This window comes from Myotis yumanensis, unplaced genomic scaffold (assembly GCF_028538775.1).
Source record: "Myotis yumanensis isolate MYYU_CA2020_CCGP unplaced genomic scaffold, mMyoYum1.0.hap1 SCAF_5, whole genome shotgun sequence".
NCBI classification, from domain to species: Eukaryota; Metazoa; Chordata; class Mammalia; order Chiroptera; family Vespertilionidae; genus Myotis; species Myotis yumanensis.
The window spans coordinates 52,528,184-52,549,346 of NW_027223756.1; the positions used below are offsets into that span (position 1 = coordinate 52,528,184).

At 35.2% G+C, this 21,163-nt stretch overlaps 1 protein-coding gene across 4 annotated transcripts in view; it reads right to left on the reverse strand.

Annotated features, from left to right (window-relative positions):
* The window catches only part of TTC29 (tetratricopeptide repeat domain 29), a 163,644-nt gene that overhangs the window by 128,917 nt on the left and 13,564 nt on the right, over nucleotides 1-21,163 (reverse strand). For all 4 annotated transcript variants that reach the window (XM_070417227.1, XM_070417228.1, XM_070417225.1 and 1 more), the window contains 2 exons: nucleotides 7,038-7,261; nucleotides 288-473 (listed from right to left, as the gene is read on the reverse strand). In XM_070417227.1, coding sequence (XP_070273328.1) covers nucleotides 288-473; nucleotides 7,038-7,261 — 410 coding nt within the window. The remainder of the gene's footprint in view (nucleotides 1-287; nucleotides 474-7,037; nucleotides 7,262-21,163) is intronic.

Consider the following 21,163-nt stretch of genomic DNA (forward strand, 5'->3'; position numbering starts at 1 on the left):
AAACAATTCAAAATGGTGCAGCACGTTTGTGAATGAAGGATGTATGGGGGTTGGGGGGAGCTTTCTCTTTGTGATGCTGCTGGGAACTTGAGGCTTAGCGCCGGGGCGGAGGTCAGACGCAAGCAACACTGAAGGTGAGTCCATAAGTCACACCTTTGCTTTTGAATCTCAGTAACTTATATTTTTATAAAGCCTCAGGTCTTTTTGTTGACCCCCACGTGCCTTCTGATTGCCTGGACTCTGGATCCTCCAAGGCACCCAAGGCATCCAGGCCAATGGCCACTCACCCTCTTCCTCAAAGAGAAGTCCCATGTGTCCATGCGCCTCGGCTTCTTTCTTCCCACCATCAATTTTGATCAGTTCAGCAATCTCAAAACATCGTTTGTAGAAGTGGTTCCTTACCCACTTGTCTTCAGAATTATTGAAGTAACAGGCCAGAGCATACAAGTTATCATAGACATCTTCAAAATATTCTTCAAAGAGAGAAAAACATCATAAACTGCATTAGAAGAATGACACATCCTTTCGAATGGCAAACCGATACAGTGACATTTATTTTCTATTTTTCCTTTAAAACATGATTAACTACATTTAAAACTTGAAATGCAAAACTTAATGTATATTAACTATGAAAGTAGTTGCATTAATTAAAGAATATGCATATGAGGAAAGCAACAAAAAATCTTCCCCAAAACTTAGCACATGTTAGAAATGAACATACCCTTTGGTTGAATCACTAGACTTTATATATAAGACAAAAGACAACAACATATAGTAGCAATGTGCTCAGTGCTTTCAGAAGAAATGAGTATGTGGTTATCATAAAAACCTTTCTCACTAAAGATTAAAAAGTAAATACAGAGAAAGCAAGGTTTCTTAACTATGGCAAAAGATAATGTAAATAATGTGAATGAAAATGGTAAGGTTTTTCACTTAGAAGAAAAAAAATCATGGGGCTTATAAGAAAAAAAGTCAAGAATGAGTGGATTAAAAACTGTGATACATCTACACAATGAAATACTATGCTGCTATAAAAAGAAGGAATTCTTACCATTTACAACAGCATAGATAGAACTGGAGAGTATTATGCTAAGCGAAATAAGCCAGTCAGAGAAAGATAAATATCACATGATCTCACTCATTTGTGGAATATAATGAACAACATAAACTGATGAACAAAAACAGATCCAGAGACAGAGAAACATCAATCAGACTGTCAAACCACAGAGGGAAGGTAGGGGAGAGTGGGGGTAAGGGGGAGAGATCAACCAAAGGACTTGTATGCATTGCATATAAGCCTAACCAATGGACACAGACAACAGGGGTTTGAGGGCATGAGTGGGGGGAGTGGGGGGCAATGAAGGGATAATCAATAAAGAAAAGAAAAAAAGAATGACTCAATAAGCTCCATACACTTTCTAGCAATATTTCCAGCCATAAGAGTTACCAGCAACGCTAAGAAAGAGTGAATTTCTATGCTTTTGTTTTCTATGAGTCCTTTTTTTCTGCTGAAAATGCATTAATACTAGTCATCCCTGTCACTCAAACAGTATTAGTTTATTAGCTGTTAGTGTGTTAAAGCTACCCTTTCCCCTGAAGTGGCACCTGATCTATTTGTACTAAAAAAAAAAAAGTATTAATCCTTTGTGAATAAGTCTTGTAAATCCCACTGTCATCAATCATAAACTTGAATCAAAACATTGTGTTTATAAATTGTGTCTCAATCCTGTAAACTCCAATCTATTGGTGAATATGAACAAATTCAGAATCCTTATGTCTTTTTGCCTTTGTGCAAAAAGCACACTTGTAAATATGTGGTAGCCTCTGGATTACCTTTCCAAGGATTTAAAAAACACACAATCATTATTATTCACTGATATATTCCTGAAAAGATTACAATTGTGAAAAATATTTATACATTGCCCACAACCATTCCTGTAAGATTAAAGTTGAATTGCTTAGAAAAATTGAAGCTAAGCTTACTAGAACTGTACATAAGTCACTCCAATGTTCCAAAAGAAATTTCTAAAACCAAAGTCATTCCTTTACATATATTGCTTCATAATTCCAAGGGAAATTAGATTTACCTCAAAATAGGTTTTATACCTAAAATAAAGTAAAACTAAAAAGTTTTCCCTGTTGGCCTCCGGAGAGCCATCCTGCAGCAGCACAGGTGAAAATCGGAGACTAACTTGAGGTATTTACTTCAAAACCATGTGCTCATCTCAGAACTGGCTTCTCCCACGCGTGATCTTCCCATTCTGAGTCTTCTACCTACTGTGAACAGAGCACTAAAATCTGTGTTGTAGTATTTTATATTCTTTGTCGTATTTAGTGATTAGAGAGTTATTTTTAAAGCCTGTAATTAAAATACTTCTTCTCTTCCATTTTTAAAAGTTATATAATGAACTTTTAAAAATATATGTAATGCTGAAATAACTTTTCTATTTTTCAGTAATTCGGCCTTAATAGAGAAACATTTCTAACATTTCATAAATAAATTTTTGTGTTTTTTTTTTTTTAGAATGAGTGATATGAGCTATCAAGGTAAATGGGATTTTTTCAGAGTAATAAGTATAAAGGGATATATTCAAGTTTTTAATCTTTGTGTGATTCGAATATATGGATTGTATTTTTCACATTATAAGCAGCCTTTACCCTCCTTGAATTATCTGCAGGTTTATTTATAAAATGAAAATCAACTTTATTGTTCATTTTTATTTAGATCAGTATTTATTAAGCTACCTAAAAAAGCAAATTCCATGATAAAATAAATTTGGGAAATTATCTTGCTCATTTCCCTCCTTCAGTAAATACATTGGCATGTTAAAGGCTCTGGTAAGTCCTGCAATAAACCAACCTGCCTGACATTAATGTTAATTCACATGATGTTTCTCAAACTTATTTCATCAGAAAATTATTTTTATTTTGCTTCACATAAAACCTATCAACATCTTGTGGAACTCTGCTTGAGTAGAATATACTTTAAATATCCTAAGTAAATGTTACCAGAAAAAAAAATTGCTGGTTAACCCTTGGCAATAATTTAAAGTGGGCGGTGAAGACTTGGCGGGGGCAGGGGGGAAGGAGAGGGCAATGGAGAAAAAAAAAAACATATGTAATACTTTCAACAATAAAGACTTATTTAAAAAATAAAGTCAAGTGTAAATAATGTTTGAATTATCTATTGATTCAGTTGCCCATTACCATTATTGTCATCTCTTCTCTAGCCCCATGGGGGCACGGGGCCATAACCATAATGTTACAGATGGTACAGAGATTACTCACAACAACGGGTAATATAAGAAACATTTTCAGGGACAAAGAAACACTTTAACAAATGGAAAATAATCCAAAAAGCAATGACTGGCTTACTTTAAAATACTTCTTTGCTAGAAAACAGAAAATTTTCTGTAAAATAATTTAAGTAAGTCTAGATTCCCGTTCTGGAAATCTCAAGAGACAGGACTGACCCCAAGATAACTATTGTTAGTGCCACAGCTTTGATAACATGAACTTCATGGTAACTCTAGAGTGATGGTCTTTTCAATGAGAAGAAATGCGAATGCTCAGAGATATGCTACTTCAGAGTGAATATCTCAGATCTCATAACCATATGCAATGGAATCTTGAGGTACTATTAACAGATTTCTATATATTACCTGAAGAGTGTGTGTGTGTGTGTGTGTGTGTGTGTGTGTGTTTGTGTGCGCGCGTGCGCGCGTGTTTAAGGATTTAGGATTAATCCAAGTTAATAAGAGTGAATGTGCATATTCCTTACCCATTTCCTGGGATAGTCTTAACTCAAGTAACAATTTTCTCCCAACAAAATTCATGTGTTAAATGTGAAAAAAAAGTATACAAAATTTTAAAAAGAACATATAAATGTTTTATATGTCCTGCAATGGAAGCATTTCCAGTAATATTTATTGCAATAATTTTAATTTTCTCTATTTCAAACAGGCAAAAGCCACTGCATTTTGATGGAGATAACGCTATAGAAGAGTAATTTTGGGCAAGAGGTGATTTTGTTCCATTTAACAAATGCAACCTTGGTTACCATGGATATATAATAGACCACTCAGTAAATAAATATTTATTTTCATTATTTATACCATGTATATAAGATATTGGTTATTATAAAGTTTGGACTTTGCTAATTTTTGGAATTGGAGAAACATTTTTACTTATATGTATAGTTACTTTTCTTTAATAAAAGATTATAAATTAAAATGTTTTCTACCTTAAAATGGACTATTTAGCATTTTTAGTTTGCTTATCATTACAAAATGCTTTATGATAAGTTTCTCATATTAAGGACACTTTCTGAAGTGCTGTATTTGACTCATGTTTATTCTAATTAAATGAAAGCCTCTATTTAAAGCCTTTAGTGAATATGATGATTCAACTTGAAAAAAATGACCACTGGACAAATTTAATCTTGATCAATTTTATTTTCAGTGTAAATATCACTTCAGAATTTGTGGTTGATATCAGTATGTAGGTTTTTTAAAATAGCATTTTTTTTATTTATAAAAGTTAATTTACAGAGAAATTGTATGTAAATAACATTTTAAAATTTGCCCAAGTATTCTATTTTAAAAGTCAATTCTACAGTTAAATTCTTCTCATAATATAAATAATCACCTCCTATTTGCGCTTTCTCTCTCTCTCTCTCTCTCTCTCTCTCTCTCTCTCTCTAGTTCACTTATGGTGGTGGTGGTAGGATTTTTGTGTAACTCATATTTGTAAGTCAGGTCACAACCTGATGATAAATACGTATTGACTCTACTATGGATGTTGAAAGACTTCTTGCTATCTTCTGATGCTATTTCCATGGCCCCATCAATTTCCCCCATTGTAGCATTAAGTAACAAAATGTTGCTAATATTTTTTCATAGAAAGGCCTGAAGTGAAATGTAGACATTGTCATGATAGGGCATGAGCTTCTCTCTTTAGGTCCTATGGTACTTTCACACAAGAAGTTGAAGGAAAGAATAATTTAGAATACCAAATGTATGTCAAAATCTAGGATTTCCAGTCTTTGATGATATAAAATGACTAATTTCTAATATGCAACTAAGAAATAGAAATGACAACAACATCAGTACTATAGTAGAGATTAAAATATTTTCTTTGATACTTGAAACATAGTGACTTTCTGGAAAATCTTAGGAAACAGAAAAAAAGAATCTGTTAGAAACAATGTGATGAAGTACATAAAATTAACAATTTTATTCATAATTGTGATTTGCAGCTTTTAATTCTTCTCACTATCTAATCTAATAAAAGGGAAACATGCAAATTGACCGTACCTTTGCTATGCCCCAAGCCACGCCGACCAGCCAATCAGAGCGACTATATGCAAATTAACCCAACCAAGATGGCAGCCAGCAGCCACGGAGCTGGAGCAAGCAAGAGGCTTGGTTGCCCCGGTGATGGAGGAAGCCAAGCTTTCCACCTGCCCTGGCCAGCTGTGGCCTCCGCTAAAGGCAACAAAGTTTCAATTATAGAAGATAAATAAATCCCAGATACCTGCTTCCAGCCAGCCTCCACTGGAAGCTTGGGTGGCTGGGGGCTGTGGCCCACCTGCAAACAGCCCTCAGCCCCTCACCCAGGCTGGCCAGGCACCCCAGCAGGGACCCCCACCCTGAAGGGGGTAATATGCAAATTGACCCTAACAGCAGAACAACTGGGAATGACTGGTCACTATGACACACACTGACCACCAGAGGGCAGATGCTCAATGCAGAAGCTGCCCCATGGTGGTCAGTGCCTTCCCACAGGGGGAGCTCTGCTCAGCCACAAGCCAGGCTGACGGCTGCCAGCACAGCAGTGATGGCGGGAGCCTCTCCCGCCTCCTCAGCAGCGCTAAGGATGTCCAACTGCAGCTTAGGCCTGGTCCCCACTGGCAAGTGGACATCCCCTGAGGGCTCCTGGGTTGCCAGAGGGATGTCTGACTGCCAGGTTAGGCCCTATTCCCCCGGGAAGCAGGCCTAAGCCAGCAGGTGGACATCCCCCGAGGGGTCTCAGACTGCGAGAGGGCACAGGCCGGGCTGAGGGACCCCTCAAGTGCACAAATTTTTGTGCACTGGGCCTCTAGTTTACTAGTAAAAATTCTGATTGAAATCTATAGCATTTATTGATGAAACCCTCAAGTTCCATTATACAAATACTAGAAAATCAGTATACTAATTTTCAAATTATAATGTTCTTTGAAAGTATTGCCTCAGTGAAAGTCAATATTCAGTTCATAGATAAAGAAGAACTCTGGAAAGTTTCATATTTAATGATACAGAAGATTTTAATACACTGGAAAGTTGTGGAGATGGTATTAGGTGCTATTCCTTGTCTCCTCTGGTTTGCAATGACAGTACCACAATACCCCTGTGTCTGGGTCAGCCCTGTGATTCAAGGTTCTGGCACTTATTCCATAAAGATGCTTATTTGACTAGGTTGAACTGTGCTAAGATGTCTTAATGTCTCAAATTCATACATGAAACAATTTATTTTTTAGTATATTTTTTATTGTTGACAGTATTACAATGTCTCCCATTTCCCTCTCCTTTGTTCCCCTCCATTTAGACCCAACCCATCTCCTCAGGGCTTCCCCACCCTATGGCCCATATCTATGGGCTATGCATATCTACATATATAAAAGCCTAAGTGACCATTGCAATGAACAACTGGTCGACCAGTTGCTATGATGCATATTGACCACTAGAGGGCAGACGCTGAATGCAGGAGCTACCCCCTGGTGGTCAGTGAGCTCCCACAGCCAACCTCCCGTGGTGGCCAACCTCCCACGGTCCCTCCCCGAGGCCGACTGGCCCCGACCGCCCTGGTAGGGATTGGCGAGATGGCCTCAATCAGCCCCGATCACCAGCCAGGCCGAAGAACCCTACTAGTGCACAAATTTGTGCACCGGGCCTCTAGTAAGTATATAAGTTCTTTGGTTTATCTCTCCTCGTTCCCCCACCTCCGCATCAAGGTATATCAGTATACAAGAAACAATTTGTAATCCTCCCTGCACTTACTTTTCCTTTCAGCCACCTCAGCCCTGGTCAGGTAGTAGTAGAAGTGATCCAGCTTATCAGGCTGCTCCTCCAGGGGTTTCTGCAACCAGAAGACGGACCTGACCCTCGCAGCCTCCCTCAGGGCTTCCCACTTCTCCATCAGGGAGAAGAGCTCAGTGAAGGACTTGTGATACCCATCTCGCAGCATGTCCACACAGATGTTCTTCTTGTATGTGTTCCGGTAACTGGGAGCGAGAATCAGAACACTCAAAATGTTATTTTCATTCTTGAAGTTTGTGCAGTGTTTGTATCCTACAATAATGAAAGGTTGAATCATGCTGCCTTTTTTTCCTCCGTGAAAGCACTGAAAACTAACCACTGAAGAACTTCAGTTTAATGAAAGATGCCAGGAGCTATCCAAACTCAGTAGTTTTAATAAAATTACATTATAAATATATCAATTCTAAAGCTGAGCTCCCTTTGATATGGACAAACAAGCTAGATAGTTGACTTATGTCCTAGTCTGTCTGAGCTGCTGTAACAAAATATTACTGAATAGCTTATCTACAAAAGAAATTTATCGCTCACAGTTCTGGAGGCTAGAAGTACGAGATCAAGGCGTCAGTGTGGTTTGTGCTGGTGCCTTCTAGCTGTGTTGTGCCCTCACATAGTGGAAGGGGCTAGGGATCTCTCTGGAGCAGTGGTTCTCAACCTTCCTAATGCCGCGACCCTTTAATACAGTCCCTCATGTTGTGGTGACCCCCAACCATAAAATTATTTTTGTTGCTAATTCATAACTGTAATTTTGCTACTGTTATGAATCGTAATGTAAATATCTGATACGCAGGATGTATTTTCATTGTTACAAATTGAACATAATTAAAGCATAGTGATTAATCACAAAAACAACATGTAATTATATATGTGTTTTCCGATGGTCTTAGGCGACCCCTGTGAAAGGGTCGTTCGAGTCCCAAAGGGGTCGCGACCCACAGGTTGAGAACCGCTGCTCTGGAGCCTCTTTTATCAGGTACTAATCCCATTCAGGAGGGATCTACCCATGACCTGAGCACTTCCCAAAGCCCCTATTTACTACCACTTTTAGGGATTAGAATTTCAACATATGAATTTTGGGCACCAAACATTCCAGATCATGGCAATTGATGACATCCAAAAATACTTGATATACTAGACTTTTACCAAAACAAAACAACCAATAACCTGAGCAAAACAAAAAAAAGTGAAATATTTTAATATCAAAGCATGCAGTCTAGAGTAAATGGTTTCACTGTATGTTATGGAGGCTCATTCATTCATTCATTCATTCATGCAGAATATGTTTGCTGAAATGTATTACTAAATATATTTTTGAATTACTTATGTTAAAATTACATTATCATTTGTTAGATCAATATTTCACTACTAACTTAATAATAAATCATATGCAAGGAGATAAAGTGACAAGTAAATATTCTATTTATTTATGCAAAAAATAGCTATTGAGTTTCCTGTTAAGCACCAAGCACTGTTCTAGACCAATTAGGTTCAATGCCCTGGGGCAAGTTTGCATTCTCATGGGAGAAAACAATCAACAAATAAGCAAACAAATAATAAATAATTTCAGATGCAAATTGCCATGCAGGAAATAGGGTGGCTATTATTCCACTAAACAAGAATTTAGAGACCAAATGATATAGCTTTATATTAACTATTTTGCACTCCTCTTATTTATTTATTTATTATATATTTTATTGATTTTTTACAGAGAGAGAAAGGGAGAGGGACAGAGAGCTAGAAACATTGATGAGAGAGAAACATCGATCAGCTGCCCCCTGCACACCCCCTACTGGAGATGTGCCTGCAACCAAGGTACATGCCCTTGACTGGAATTGAACCTGGGACCCTTCAGTCCGCAGGCCGACGCTCTATCTACTGAGCCAAACCGGTTAGTACACTCCTCTTTTTAATAAATAGAAGAAAAATATTTCGAACAACTGATTTGATGTGATACTACTTGCAATAAAAATTTCAGTGTGGAGTGGAAATAGACTAGAATTAGTCAAAACATCCAAAGTTCGGATCAGAACACCCAGGTCTATGAAATTCCCCTCAACCTCATTTCTTGTCATCTGTGAAGTGTGCATATTAATATATGCCATACCTACATGGCAGGAGGAAATAACATTTGAGTTCCTGCCTTCTAGTCATGAGAGAGTGTGGAGAAGAAGCAACGGGATGCTGTGAAAGCCCATCTCCTCTCTCCTCTCCTCCCCACAATGCCATAGAAAGGGGATGAGTGCTAAAGGCTGTTGTGTGGACTGCCCACTGGGGACAGAAGGAGGACACAGCTATGACTCTGAGAATAAGAAACACTGAGGAGGGATGGAGTGAGTCAGGTCAGTATATTTCCAGAGTTGATGGAAAAGGATGGATCGCGTGCATCAGAGATGGACATCTGTATAGAACCCCACAGGTTAGGGAAACATTCAACTACAAGAAAGAGAAAACTGGCCTCACATTGCCTTCAAAATGAGAGGTTTATATTTCTCACAGAACGGGATGCCTAAAGGTAGGCTGCTACTGGCCTTGGTGCAGTGGCTGGCAAGTTCAAGGCTCAGGCCTTGAACGTTAACCTTTCCTTTAACGCTTAATGCTTGTCCCCTGCTGGTCACTGGAGGGCTTCTCCAGCTCCCAATGATCATTTCCACCTTCAAGGCCACAAAAAAGGAGAGGATGGGATGGCACCAGCTGTGTCTATCCCTATTATTGGGGAAAAGAGAAACAGTTCTGCAACTACTAATAGATGTCCACTTCGGTTCCACTGGTCAGAACCCTGTCCCACGGCCATCCTTGCTATAAGGAGACTAGAAAAACAAAGGTGCTGCCTGTTCTAGGGCACCTTGCTACCCTAAACAAAACTGCAGTTATGTTGGCAAAGAAGAAGGGAGAAATGGATACAGATAGGCAAAGTCAGTGTCTATCACAGGTCCTAGATCAAGATCTGGAAGTGAACGCTGACAAACCCCGGCACTCAGGGATGCCAGATAAAGCTGGACCGGCTGCCCAGTTTAATTTGAATGTCATACAATGGAACTGAGGGAAATGAGGGAGATAAATAGAACCAGGTGGATTCAACACATAGTTAGGAGAGAAAAATATTGATTACTTGATTCATGAGTGAATGTTGGGGGTGATGGAACAAGAGGAGCTAGGATGACATCAGGTTTTTGGAGGGGGTAATTGCTAATTTGCTGAAGAGGGGAACACAAAAGGATGAACAGTTTTGGGGAAAGATAATGAATTTGGATTCAGATAACTTGAGATTGAGGAGCCTAAAAGGATACCCAAGGGGTAACCCCAAAGAGAGTTTTGGGGTGGCATAGGAAGTCTGAGAGGACAAGGCTTCAAACAAGCACTGGCGCTAAATGTAGGTCGATGCCTGAGCTGCCAGCATGTTTTCCTGTGGGTGAGGCGCGCATTCTGGAGCAGAAATGAAGAATAGTCTAAATGAACCCAAATTAGACTATTCATTTTAAACAATAAAAATAAACACTAGAGGAGGCCATCCCGGTTCTAATCTCACCTGGGACAGAGATGCAGAAAAGCATCCATTTCCCTGACCTGGAAGGCGAGGCTGCCTGGGTTGGACTGGGTCCTCCCAGAATGCAAAGTACTTTGGAAACGGCCGGTCCCACGTTGTGTGTCCTCTCGGTTGGATCTGATTTCAAAGACTCCCTGGGCACAGGTGGGTCAGTGACCCCAAGTAAGCCACTGGCCCTTCTCCCAGGATTTTGAAAGTTGAGGCAAGAAACACAAAAGTGTACAAGGTTGTTGGAGCTCAAACCACCTGGCAGCAACATCCTGACGGGAGTCTCAAGTAGGTCTTGCTACCTAGACCCATTCAAGATTCAAGGGTGCCAGTCTTGCTCTTTTCTTTGGAGCCAGTTCCCCCCTAAATTCAGCAAGTTACCCAATATCCTGCCCATAAAATCATTTCTACTTTATTTAGTCAGAATCCGTTTCTGCTGACTTTGACCAAAGAACACGGAACTGATTCAGAAGGGACTGGACTAAACTTGTTTCCAAGACATCTTTCAACCTCAAAATATCTACAACATGTAACTAAAAGCAATTTTTAAAATTTCAAGTGCATTTTTAAAATAGACCACTCTTTGCAAAAGACATTTCAAAAAGAATAGTATTTCAGAATACATGTTACTATTCTAATATCTCTATTGTATATGTGTGTGTGTATGCACACGTATATGTGTCATTCTTTAAGTCTTATTACTAATATTTGAGAGCAAAAAAGAGCAGTCATAGTGATTTGCCAAATAGGTTCTTATTTATACTTTACTAGAGGCCGGATGCACAAAATTCGTGCAAGAGTAGGCTTTCCTTCCCCCGCCTGCTGGCACCGGCTTCCCTCTGGCACCTGGGACCCAGGCTTCCCTCCAGCCCTGGCTTCTTCTGGAAGGATCCAGAATCACGTCCGGAAGGATGTCTGGTCTAATTAGCATATTATGCTTTTATTATTATAGATACTTAATGTAAATAATTTCTTTTACCTGCAAAATTTTTCATTTATTACAACAAACTGGCTGGGTATCTGAAAATAAAAATATATGTTGATTTCCACCATTATATCATATTTGGACTTCTCAGGTTTTATATTTCATAACAGACAACCACAGCCAAGGTTCACTCACTTTATGGAAAGGAATTTTTAAAAAATACAAATATAAATAGAAATGGAACGCAAATTCATTATTTATTTCACTTGGACATGAAGTGATTAGTCTCTGGTTTCATTTACATATTAAAACAAATATTAGTTTAAATTAAAATATGTCCTTTCTAAATATCAGGAGAAGAAAAATTTCCTTGACCTGAAGTCACTGTACTGAAAATTGAGAATTCTGGAAAAACTTATGGGGAGATTTGATCGTGTGGAATTTGGGAAGAGTTGTCCTGACAGACAGCAGGCCATCCATGGAAGCAGAAGTTGCGACAGTCGTGGGTGTGCTGGACATCTATGGACCACTGGCCTAAGGAAGATCTTTGCCACTGCAGATACCTGAGGCTGTCCTAGGCTAAGGGGTGCCCTGGGGAAGAATGGATTTAAAGAATTAAGCACCAATGCATTTAACATGGACTATATTACTACTAGTCAAAGACATTATTCAATAGAGATTATATGTAAATATTCTGAATTTACATCAAAATTTCCCTAAAAAATTCTAAAATTAAAAAATTCTGTAGACTGGCAGAAAGTAAAACTGAGCAATCTCGAACACCTCCACAGCAGCTGAAAGTGTGGAGACGCTGGGGAATGGGGAGCTTTCTGTTAAAAGGCCATGGAGATATTATATCATTTTTAAACTCTGCCTGAAACCACTTTTGAATAGCTACCATTTATAGAGCACCTAAGTGTGTCAGACACTGTGTGGACATTATTTCTAACTTACTCAGGAACTCTACAAAGTGCTACTTCCATTTTTACAGGTAAAAACAAAAACAACAACAACAACAACAACAACCTGAGGTTGTGACTTGCCCAAGGCCAGTGATGGCGAACCTATGACATGCGTGTCACAGGTGACACGCGAACCCATTTTTTTGGTTGATTTTTTCTTTGTTAAATGGCATTTAAATATATAAAATAAGTATCAAAAATATAAATCTTTGTTTTACTATGGTTGCAAATATCAAAAAATTTCTATATGTGACACGGCACCAGAGTTAAGTTAGGGTTTTTCAAAATGCTGACACGCCGAGCTCAAAAGGTTCACCATCACTGCGGCCAAAGCAATACAAACTAATAGAGGCAGAGTTGGAATTCGCACCCAGGTTTCTCAGACTGGAAATCTTGCATTTTTTTTACTTTACCACATTGCTGCCTACTATATCAAATATTGTTGATATTTCTTCTCCTCCTCTTTCTGCACAATTTTCTGTTTATTTGCATTGATTCTTTAGGAATTTGACATAACTGGACAGTTACAATGTAATTTCCATTTGTTGCTTGGATCCCTGCTGAATTGGGGGCGAAGACAGGCGTCATTCTGGGACTCTCCCAGAGAATCCCTGTCCTTAAAACGAGGGAGCAGACAACCAATGGCATCCATGCAAAGCCAATTGAATAATGTGATCACCACTCAAGGGTGTAAAGTCTAACAGGGAAAACACCGAAAGAGACAAACACATGAAAGGATGAAAAGCACACACTTCTACAAAAATGAACACATGAATGAATGGAATGAGTAGATATGACAGCTAATTTTATTCTCTCTTACTGACACACTTTCAAAATCAAAATGCATTATCAACTATTCTATCATAGAATTAATAGATTTAACATATTTTCTTTATACTATGAACTGAAATACTGTATCAAGGTGAAACTTCACATTCAGTAAAATATTTCAAAAGCAATTCAATAAAAAACCATACTTTAAAAAAGATCATAAAATTTTTATTTAATCTGACAAAGATAAACTCAAAAGATATGTAATATCTAATCAAAAGTCAGGATAATACTTTTATTCCATTAAATTAATATTTATAAGTCACTAGTGGGTTATCTTTGTGTCAGTTATAAGAGTCTTACATTCATATTGTAGGGATAAATGTTATTGGAATCACCTACGGGATAATTACATTGACTCTTAAATTAATACTTAAATAGCTTCAGTTAATATAATTTCCATGGAATAAAGTGAGTCACTATTCTTAGCCATACTTCTCAGTGTGGGTAGATATTACGTATAATTAGAACGGGGAAAATATATTTTACACACACACACACACACACACACACACACACTGATAACAATCACATAAATTATTTGGTTGTGTTTTATAGTTTTTCATGAAAAGGACAATTTCCTCCAAAAAAGCTAAAGCAAAGATACAGAATTTTTTCAGCATATTAAGAGAAATCAGAAAGAAAAAAAAATTAGCAACGTTTGAAATGACTTAACTTTAAAAGCATATAGAATAATATCACAATGAAAACTGAAAGCATTTTTCCTAATTTTACACATTTGTTTTTTAACAATGATTAGTAATAGTGTTGATTAATGCTGATTAAGAATCACACTACCATCACGCATACATATTTTTGTGTAATAACTATTGAAAAGTTGAGCTTTTTATGACCTTTAGTTATTTTCCAGGTACTTCAAAATATAGCAAGAAAAAAAAGTTTCAATATAAAAAAGTCTCTTTTCAAATTTAAAGGATTTCCAATGAGTTGACTGGTCTCTGGGGGCATCTACTGGAAATTCAGCAAACTGCAGTCACTTCATGTAAATTTGATAACTTTCATTATCCATCTTAATACAGATATTATTTTAATTGATATGCAAATAAGGTGGCACTCAAAGAAGATAAATGTAAAGTTATGCATGGTATTCTATCTCATCCATCTGGTAACAGCAAAACATGTAACTGTCTATGAGATCAGTTAACAAATACTCAACTCTTAAAAATGTAAATAGGGCAGATGGCATCTCACAGATGAAGTTTTCAAACCATTCAATTCTCATGTTTGGAAAAACTAGAAATATATTTTAGAGATGAACATTCACACACTTAGTGAAGCATTTTGTTAATCCAAATTAAATATACATAAAACTCCTTTTAAAATTATGATTTATCTAAAACAAAGACACTTTGCATCTCAGTATATCCACAAGTCTTAAATAACCTGATAACTGCTTATTTTCTATATTACTTAACTATTTAGAAGTTAATATCTCAAAAAATAGAATTTGTTATACTTGGGACCAAAGAATCTATCCTTTCCAATAATTAGTCATTACAATTAGATTTAATCATTAAAATGAACATTGTTATTAATTTCTCCTAAACATTTTAGCAGAACATCCTTAAAGAATAATGAACATAATATGATCACTGAAGCTTAATTTTTTAATAAACAAAGTAACTCATACTGATATTATTGGAGCTATGATTAGTCATATAATAGGAGTTTTAACATCATAGCCATTATAATAATCTTGATTTTCTTTGTGAAATTTTAATCATATTTTCTTCTAATATACTTCATATACTGCTATAATTTAATCTAAACATCCTCGTAATAAAGATTGACATATATAACATTTTAGCTTCATTCCAAAATAATAAAAGCGAAACACCACTAATGCATATATTAGTTTAAACTACTCCTGAAAATTTATTAGAATCACTGTCCAAATAAATAATCAACTGAAAAAACTAATAAACATAAAAATGTTATCAGCAATCAGAACATTAATAACTGGTAATACAGCAGGATTTTGGTTTCAGTTTAGATTATGATTTATTTTAGATAGCTGGATTTATTGATAACTTAAAAATAAATAAATTAGATCCACCCTACAAGAGGTTTTGTGATTTTTCTAAACAATTAGAAGTTTACTAATTTGAGTCTTTAGAGGAAATTGTTACATATACGTTTTGCTTTATATTTTTTGAAAATACATATTTGTATCTCTTGATAATCAAAGTTAGAAAGCACAGTCAGACTTTCAACATTTTAAAAGTATATATACCAACTGAAAAATGCTATTTGAAAAACACTATTTAATCCAAATCAACCTTTAATTTGTTTTTAAAAAATCTAATAATAAAAATAACAACAACAATGATAACTAAGGAAGTTTAGCTCATAGAATTTTATAAATTGGACTGTTACTAATATAAGTATTTCAACAAAGATAAAATATTAAAAACTTTGATCAGCAAAGAATTCTCTCAGTAGCACAATAAGAATTCACTTCAATATGGGTGATTTATTTTAGAATATACAGGATATTCATGTAGAATGAAACAAAGACAGATTCAATATGTTGAACTGATATTTAGCAAAAAGGCAGTACTTTTTGTGAAATAATAAATGTTAATCAATCTAATAGAAATTTTGCTGGTGGTTGTTACCTGGTATCACAGGAAAACCATGGTTATTTAGTAGACAGACTACAATCCTTTTAATAGCTTTAAATAATTCTTGTAACATAAAGGCATTTTTTCAGGTACATACCCTGTTGAAAATGATTTACTCAAGTGATTCCCATTCAATCAAATATTTGAAGTACAGCAATTGTAATCAATCAGAAATGAATAAACTATTCATCAGTCAATATAAAGTATTACCAAAATATCTACCCACGGCTTCCACATGTTTTCATTACTGAAAAATCTTTACTAAACTTAACCACATTTTAAAAAAGTTTTTCTTTAGAAATTAAGTGAAAAAGTACTGGAAGAATACTCTGTATGAGGTTTAATTACAAATAAAATCTTTATATATACTCTTATTACTTGCAAACTCCCTGGAGAAGTTAATTTTTTTTTTTTTTTTTTTACAAAAGATGTTTTAAGACACAGATCATACATGGAAAGGTATAAAATGAATGTCATTGTTTAAAAAGAGTTTTTAGTGAAAGTATTTTCAAGCCAGAAGTACTTCAATTGAGTCCAGACAACTTTGGCTAAATGAGGCAACCGTATTGACTAGTATTGTTGTTGGTGTTGCTGTTTTTTAAATTTACACTATGACTTTCCACTATAGGAAAACAGTTATATAACAATTGTATTAAATTGGTTATATTGTTACTTAATCAATTAAACATAAGCTAAAAAATAAAGCTTGAAAATAATCTTAGTTTTCGGATTGAGTTATAATTATTAAAAAATCTGAATAACAATTCTGTTATGTTCTGCATCCTAATACAATGAAAATGAACCATAAAAAAGGAGAAAAACAAAATATAAGCTTCATACTACATCACTATGAACAATGGACTTCACACTCATGTAAACATGATTACATTAACTCATCACTCCCATATTTTTGTTTAAATTACTATTTATAATTTTTAATTAATATAAAACTCCATATAATATATCACTGTTTTTTAAAACATAATTCTGTGATTGCTCTCCAAATTTTTTGAAATCTTTTAAAACAATTCATCTCAAATGATATTTAAATTTTTCTTTCAGTTCTTCATCTACATATCTTTATAAATAAAAGAACTATCAAGTTTCCATATAAATTGAGTGAAACATCAAACTTTTAATAAAAATGTAAGGCTGGAGAATATAAAGTTAAAACTTAGTAAAAACAACAAGTTGCATTAAAAAGAGAACTTCAGCTCACTGTGCTCTTTTTTTACTAAAGTATGTCATACATTTTATATTTTCAAGAGTTTGACGAGTTTTGCAAGTAAAATTCTGTTTCCTCTACACTTGCTAATAGTCATGAGAATCTGTAGTTTGCACCTTCCCATTAAAAATGTATTGTATTTTTTTGAAATTATTCACCCCGCCTTTTATCCAGATCGTGTCTTTGAAAGGAGGAAGTAGATAATAAATGGAATAATTCATGATTTCCCATTAAATATGAAACTTTCTTTTGCAGAGTTTAGAAAATGAAGTTCTACATAATGTACAAAAGTTGATTAGAACTTTCTTAACCTTTTCAAGAAAAGCCTTTCACATTAAACAACTGTATGAAGAGGTTTCTTTGGAAAAAGTAAACTGATCAATTCTTTACACCTATAACTTTATCACATACATTTTAATTTTGCTCCTTTCAAACTTATTTCCTTACAATATTATAATACTACAATACTTAAATAATGGCGAAAAAATAGCGTGCATGGGCTACAAACATGAGAAGTACCTAAGAAAAACAATACTGGTTTAAATTCAAAGGGAAAAATCATGTAAATTAAAAATGAAAACAAAATACTATTCATGCTCTATTCAGCAACATAATGAACCATAGTGTAAGAGTAAGTAACAAAACTGCAGTTACAGTTCTTCATTATGACATTTCTTCTGTCATAAGAAAAAAAATATCTTTATAAACTGATCATTACAAACTACCCATTGGTATTCTGTTAACTACACTCTTTTGACTTTTTTGGATAAAATAAATTAAAAACTAAATCAAATAATTTTAGGCTCATTCCAGTTCTGTCCTTTTCTATTTCTTGCATAAGAAATCTGCAGTAAATTTAACTGAAGAGAAATGTCAAGTTCTGGTTATTTTAGGGCAGCAGGTGACCTCATTTATTTGAGTTTTTAAGTTTCTATTGTGGAATACTCATCTTTTCACGAAACATATTTTAATTTTCCCCGTATCAAAAATACTTTAAGCATACATTTTTCCCCTTTCAAACTTGAATGCTTAAAAGATAACTACCAAATTGTAAGCTTTGTGAAGAAACCTTTCGTATTGTCTGCTCTTTAATTACCATAACAAAGGAGGGCTGTACTGCACATAGGAAGAGCTGGGCCAGGATTGCTCACAGGCCATGTGTTCATAGTGATCAAACTTCCAGAACATACATTTTGTTTTCCATTTAGTAAAAACTAAATTAATAAAACCAAAAAATAAATCAATCATTTTTGAAGCTTTGGTTAGACAATACTTGCAAATAATATCTTCTTTTCCTGAATGTTGTATTAATTTTATTGTAGCTATCTCAAACATTCAGAAAATTCTTACTTATAACTGAGAGCATAAGGTATATAAAATCAAATATGTATACGAATAAGAATATTGTAAGAACTAAAGGAAGTATTTGTGAGGTGAGAAAATAAAAGAGCTTTGAATTCAAATGTTTAGGAAATAGTAAAAATAGATATATTAGGGATTAAAACTTCCTAGAGACAGAGAACATGTCATTTGTTTGTTCTGTATTTTCATATAATAGTGAAAATGCCAACAAAAAGAGAGCTTGTATACCTTGATTAACATATAGCAAAAAAGAAATCATAAAATATTAAAGGGCATACACATATCAGTGATTCATAAATAGATTAATTTTCTGAAAAATATAGCAATTAGGAAATAATACATCTAATAACATAGATTCAAGATTTATAAACATTTCAGAAAAAGGAGAAATTTATTTTAATGCCTCTCCCCACCCCCGAAGATTACAAATAAAGTAGAGGTTAAAAAGTTTTATATAGCCCTGGCCAGTATGACTCAATTGGTTGGAGCATCGTCCCATGCACTGAAAGGTGGAGGGTTCACATAGATGTTTCTCTATATTTCTCTCTTTTCCTTTCTCTAAAAATCAATAAAAAGTATATCTGTGGGTGAGGAAAAAATATATATTTCAAAGAAAGTTTTAAATAACAACTGGTGCGCTTGACTAAAATAACAGGCTCAATCTAATTATTAGATTCTGATAGAATTGTCTACCAAATAAATTGAAAATACATATTTTTCAAAAGTACAAGAAATATTTATAAAAATTGACCATGTACTGGACACGCTAGAAATTTCATTAACTGATATCATATAGGGTTCATTTACTGAGCACAAAAATAAATTCACTTCACAATCCTGAATCCTCTCATTAAAAAAAAAAAAGATGAGAAAAAATTATTCACCTGAAAATTTACAAATATATTTCTAAATTATTAATTGCCTAAAGAGGAAACCATCTTGGAAATTTTCATAGATTTAGAAGTGAGAGAATAAAAACTAAATATCAGGTCCTGGGGGAGGAAGTCATCATGGTACTCAAAAGGAAATTTATAATTTAAATGTATTTGCTAGAAAACAAGAACAACTTGGATAAGTGAAGAAGCTAGCTTTCAACTCAGGATGCTAGAAAAGAAATCCTAAGAAAATAACCAATGACATGAAGTCAAAGAAAGTACAGGGAAGAAAATACTAAAGGTAAATCCATAATGAATAAACAAAAACCAAAAATTTGACCCATAAAACAAAGTAACTGGTTATATAAAAAGACAAATCTTTGTACAATAAAAAAAAACTCCATTTCTTTAAAGTCTTTCATAGCATCAGGTACATCTTACAAGATTTTCTACAATGTCTGTAAAAAACAATCTGGAAATCTTTAAAAGGTCTCCTTTCCCTGTGGAAACTTTGTTTCAGCTCAGGCTGAGTATTCTTTTGTTCACCTTTTCTTACTTTTGTATTGTGTTATATTCTCAAATACCAGAGTATATTTGTTTGTTTATGATAATGAAGTTCTAGGTTTCTTTTTTTAAAAAAAAATATGTTTTTATTGATATTTTGGAGGGAGAGAAAGAGAGTGACACTGGATGTGAGAAACATCTATTGGCTGCCTCCTGCAGGCTCCCTACTGGGGATCAAACCTAAAACCAGGAATCAAACTGGTGTCCTCTCTGTTCATGGGAACCAATGCTCAACCAACGGAGCCACCCCAGCCATGGTGAAGTTCTAGGTTTCTTAACACAGGTAAGCATGCTTGCACTCCCTCTGTCTGTAGGCTTCCTTCTGAGGAGTGTGGGTCAGGAGAGCAAGGCTGGGTATTCCTTGCACCAAGGCCAAATGGAAAGGACTTTGCATGGTGCACAGCCTCCCTGGCAGGAGCTCAGGCCAACTGTTACTATTCTTTAAGATTTTTTTGTAGTGACCTTCAAAATATATTCATACAAAAAGCAAAGTACAGATAGTGTACATAATGCACTTTGTGTCCAGAAAAAGACCTTTTAATGTATTACTTTGGCAGAACATACACTTTGTGTAATATTTTTTGTTTACATAAGATTGAGGCTTCTTGAAGCAGAGGTTTTTCTATTTATTTAGTTTCATTTTGAATTTTTTTCTTTAAGGTTTTTTGCATCATTGTTCATGAGAGATATTATCCTATAGTTGTCCTTTTATGAGCTGGCTCTTTCTCATTCTGGTATCAGGGTAATTCCAGTCTGGTAGGAGGAGTTCGGAAGTGTTTCCTCCTTTTTCATTTTCTTGAAGAATATGAGCCAAATTAGCCTTATTTCCTCCTCACAAGTTAGGTAGAATGCACCAGCGAAGCCATATGGACCTGGAATTTTCTTTATGAGGTTTTAAATGACTAATTCAATGTCTTTAAGGGAGATAAACCTTCTGTTTTATCTATTTCTACTTAAGCCAACTTGGCAGTGTCTTTCAAGAAATTTAGCCATTCCATATAAGTTGTTTATCAGCATAATGCTTTTTCCCTAAGTAGCATTCTTATGTTTGTACTAGAGGACTGGTGCTCAAAAATTCATGCACTCAGGGGGGTCTCTCAGCCCAGCCTGCACGCTCTCACAATCTGGAATCCCTCGGGTAGGGTCCAGTCCCATCACAGCATGGCTCT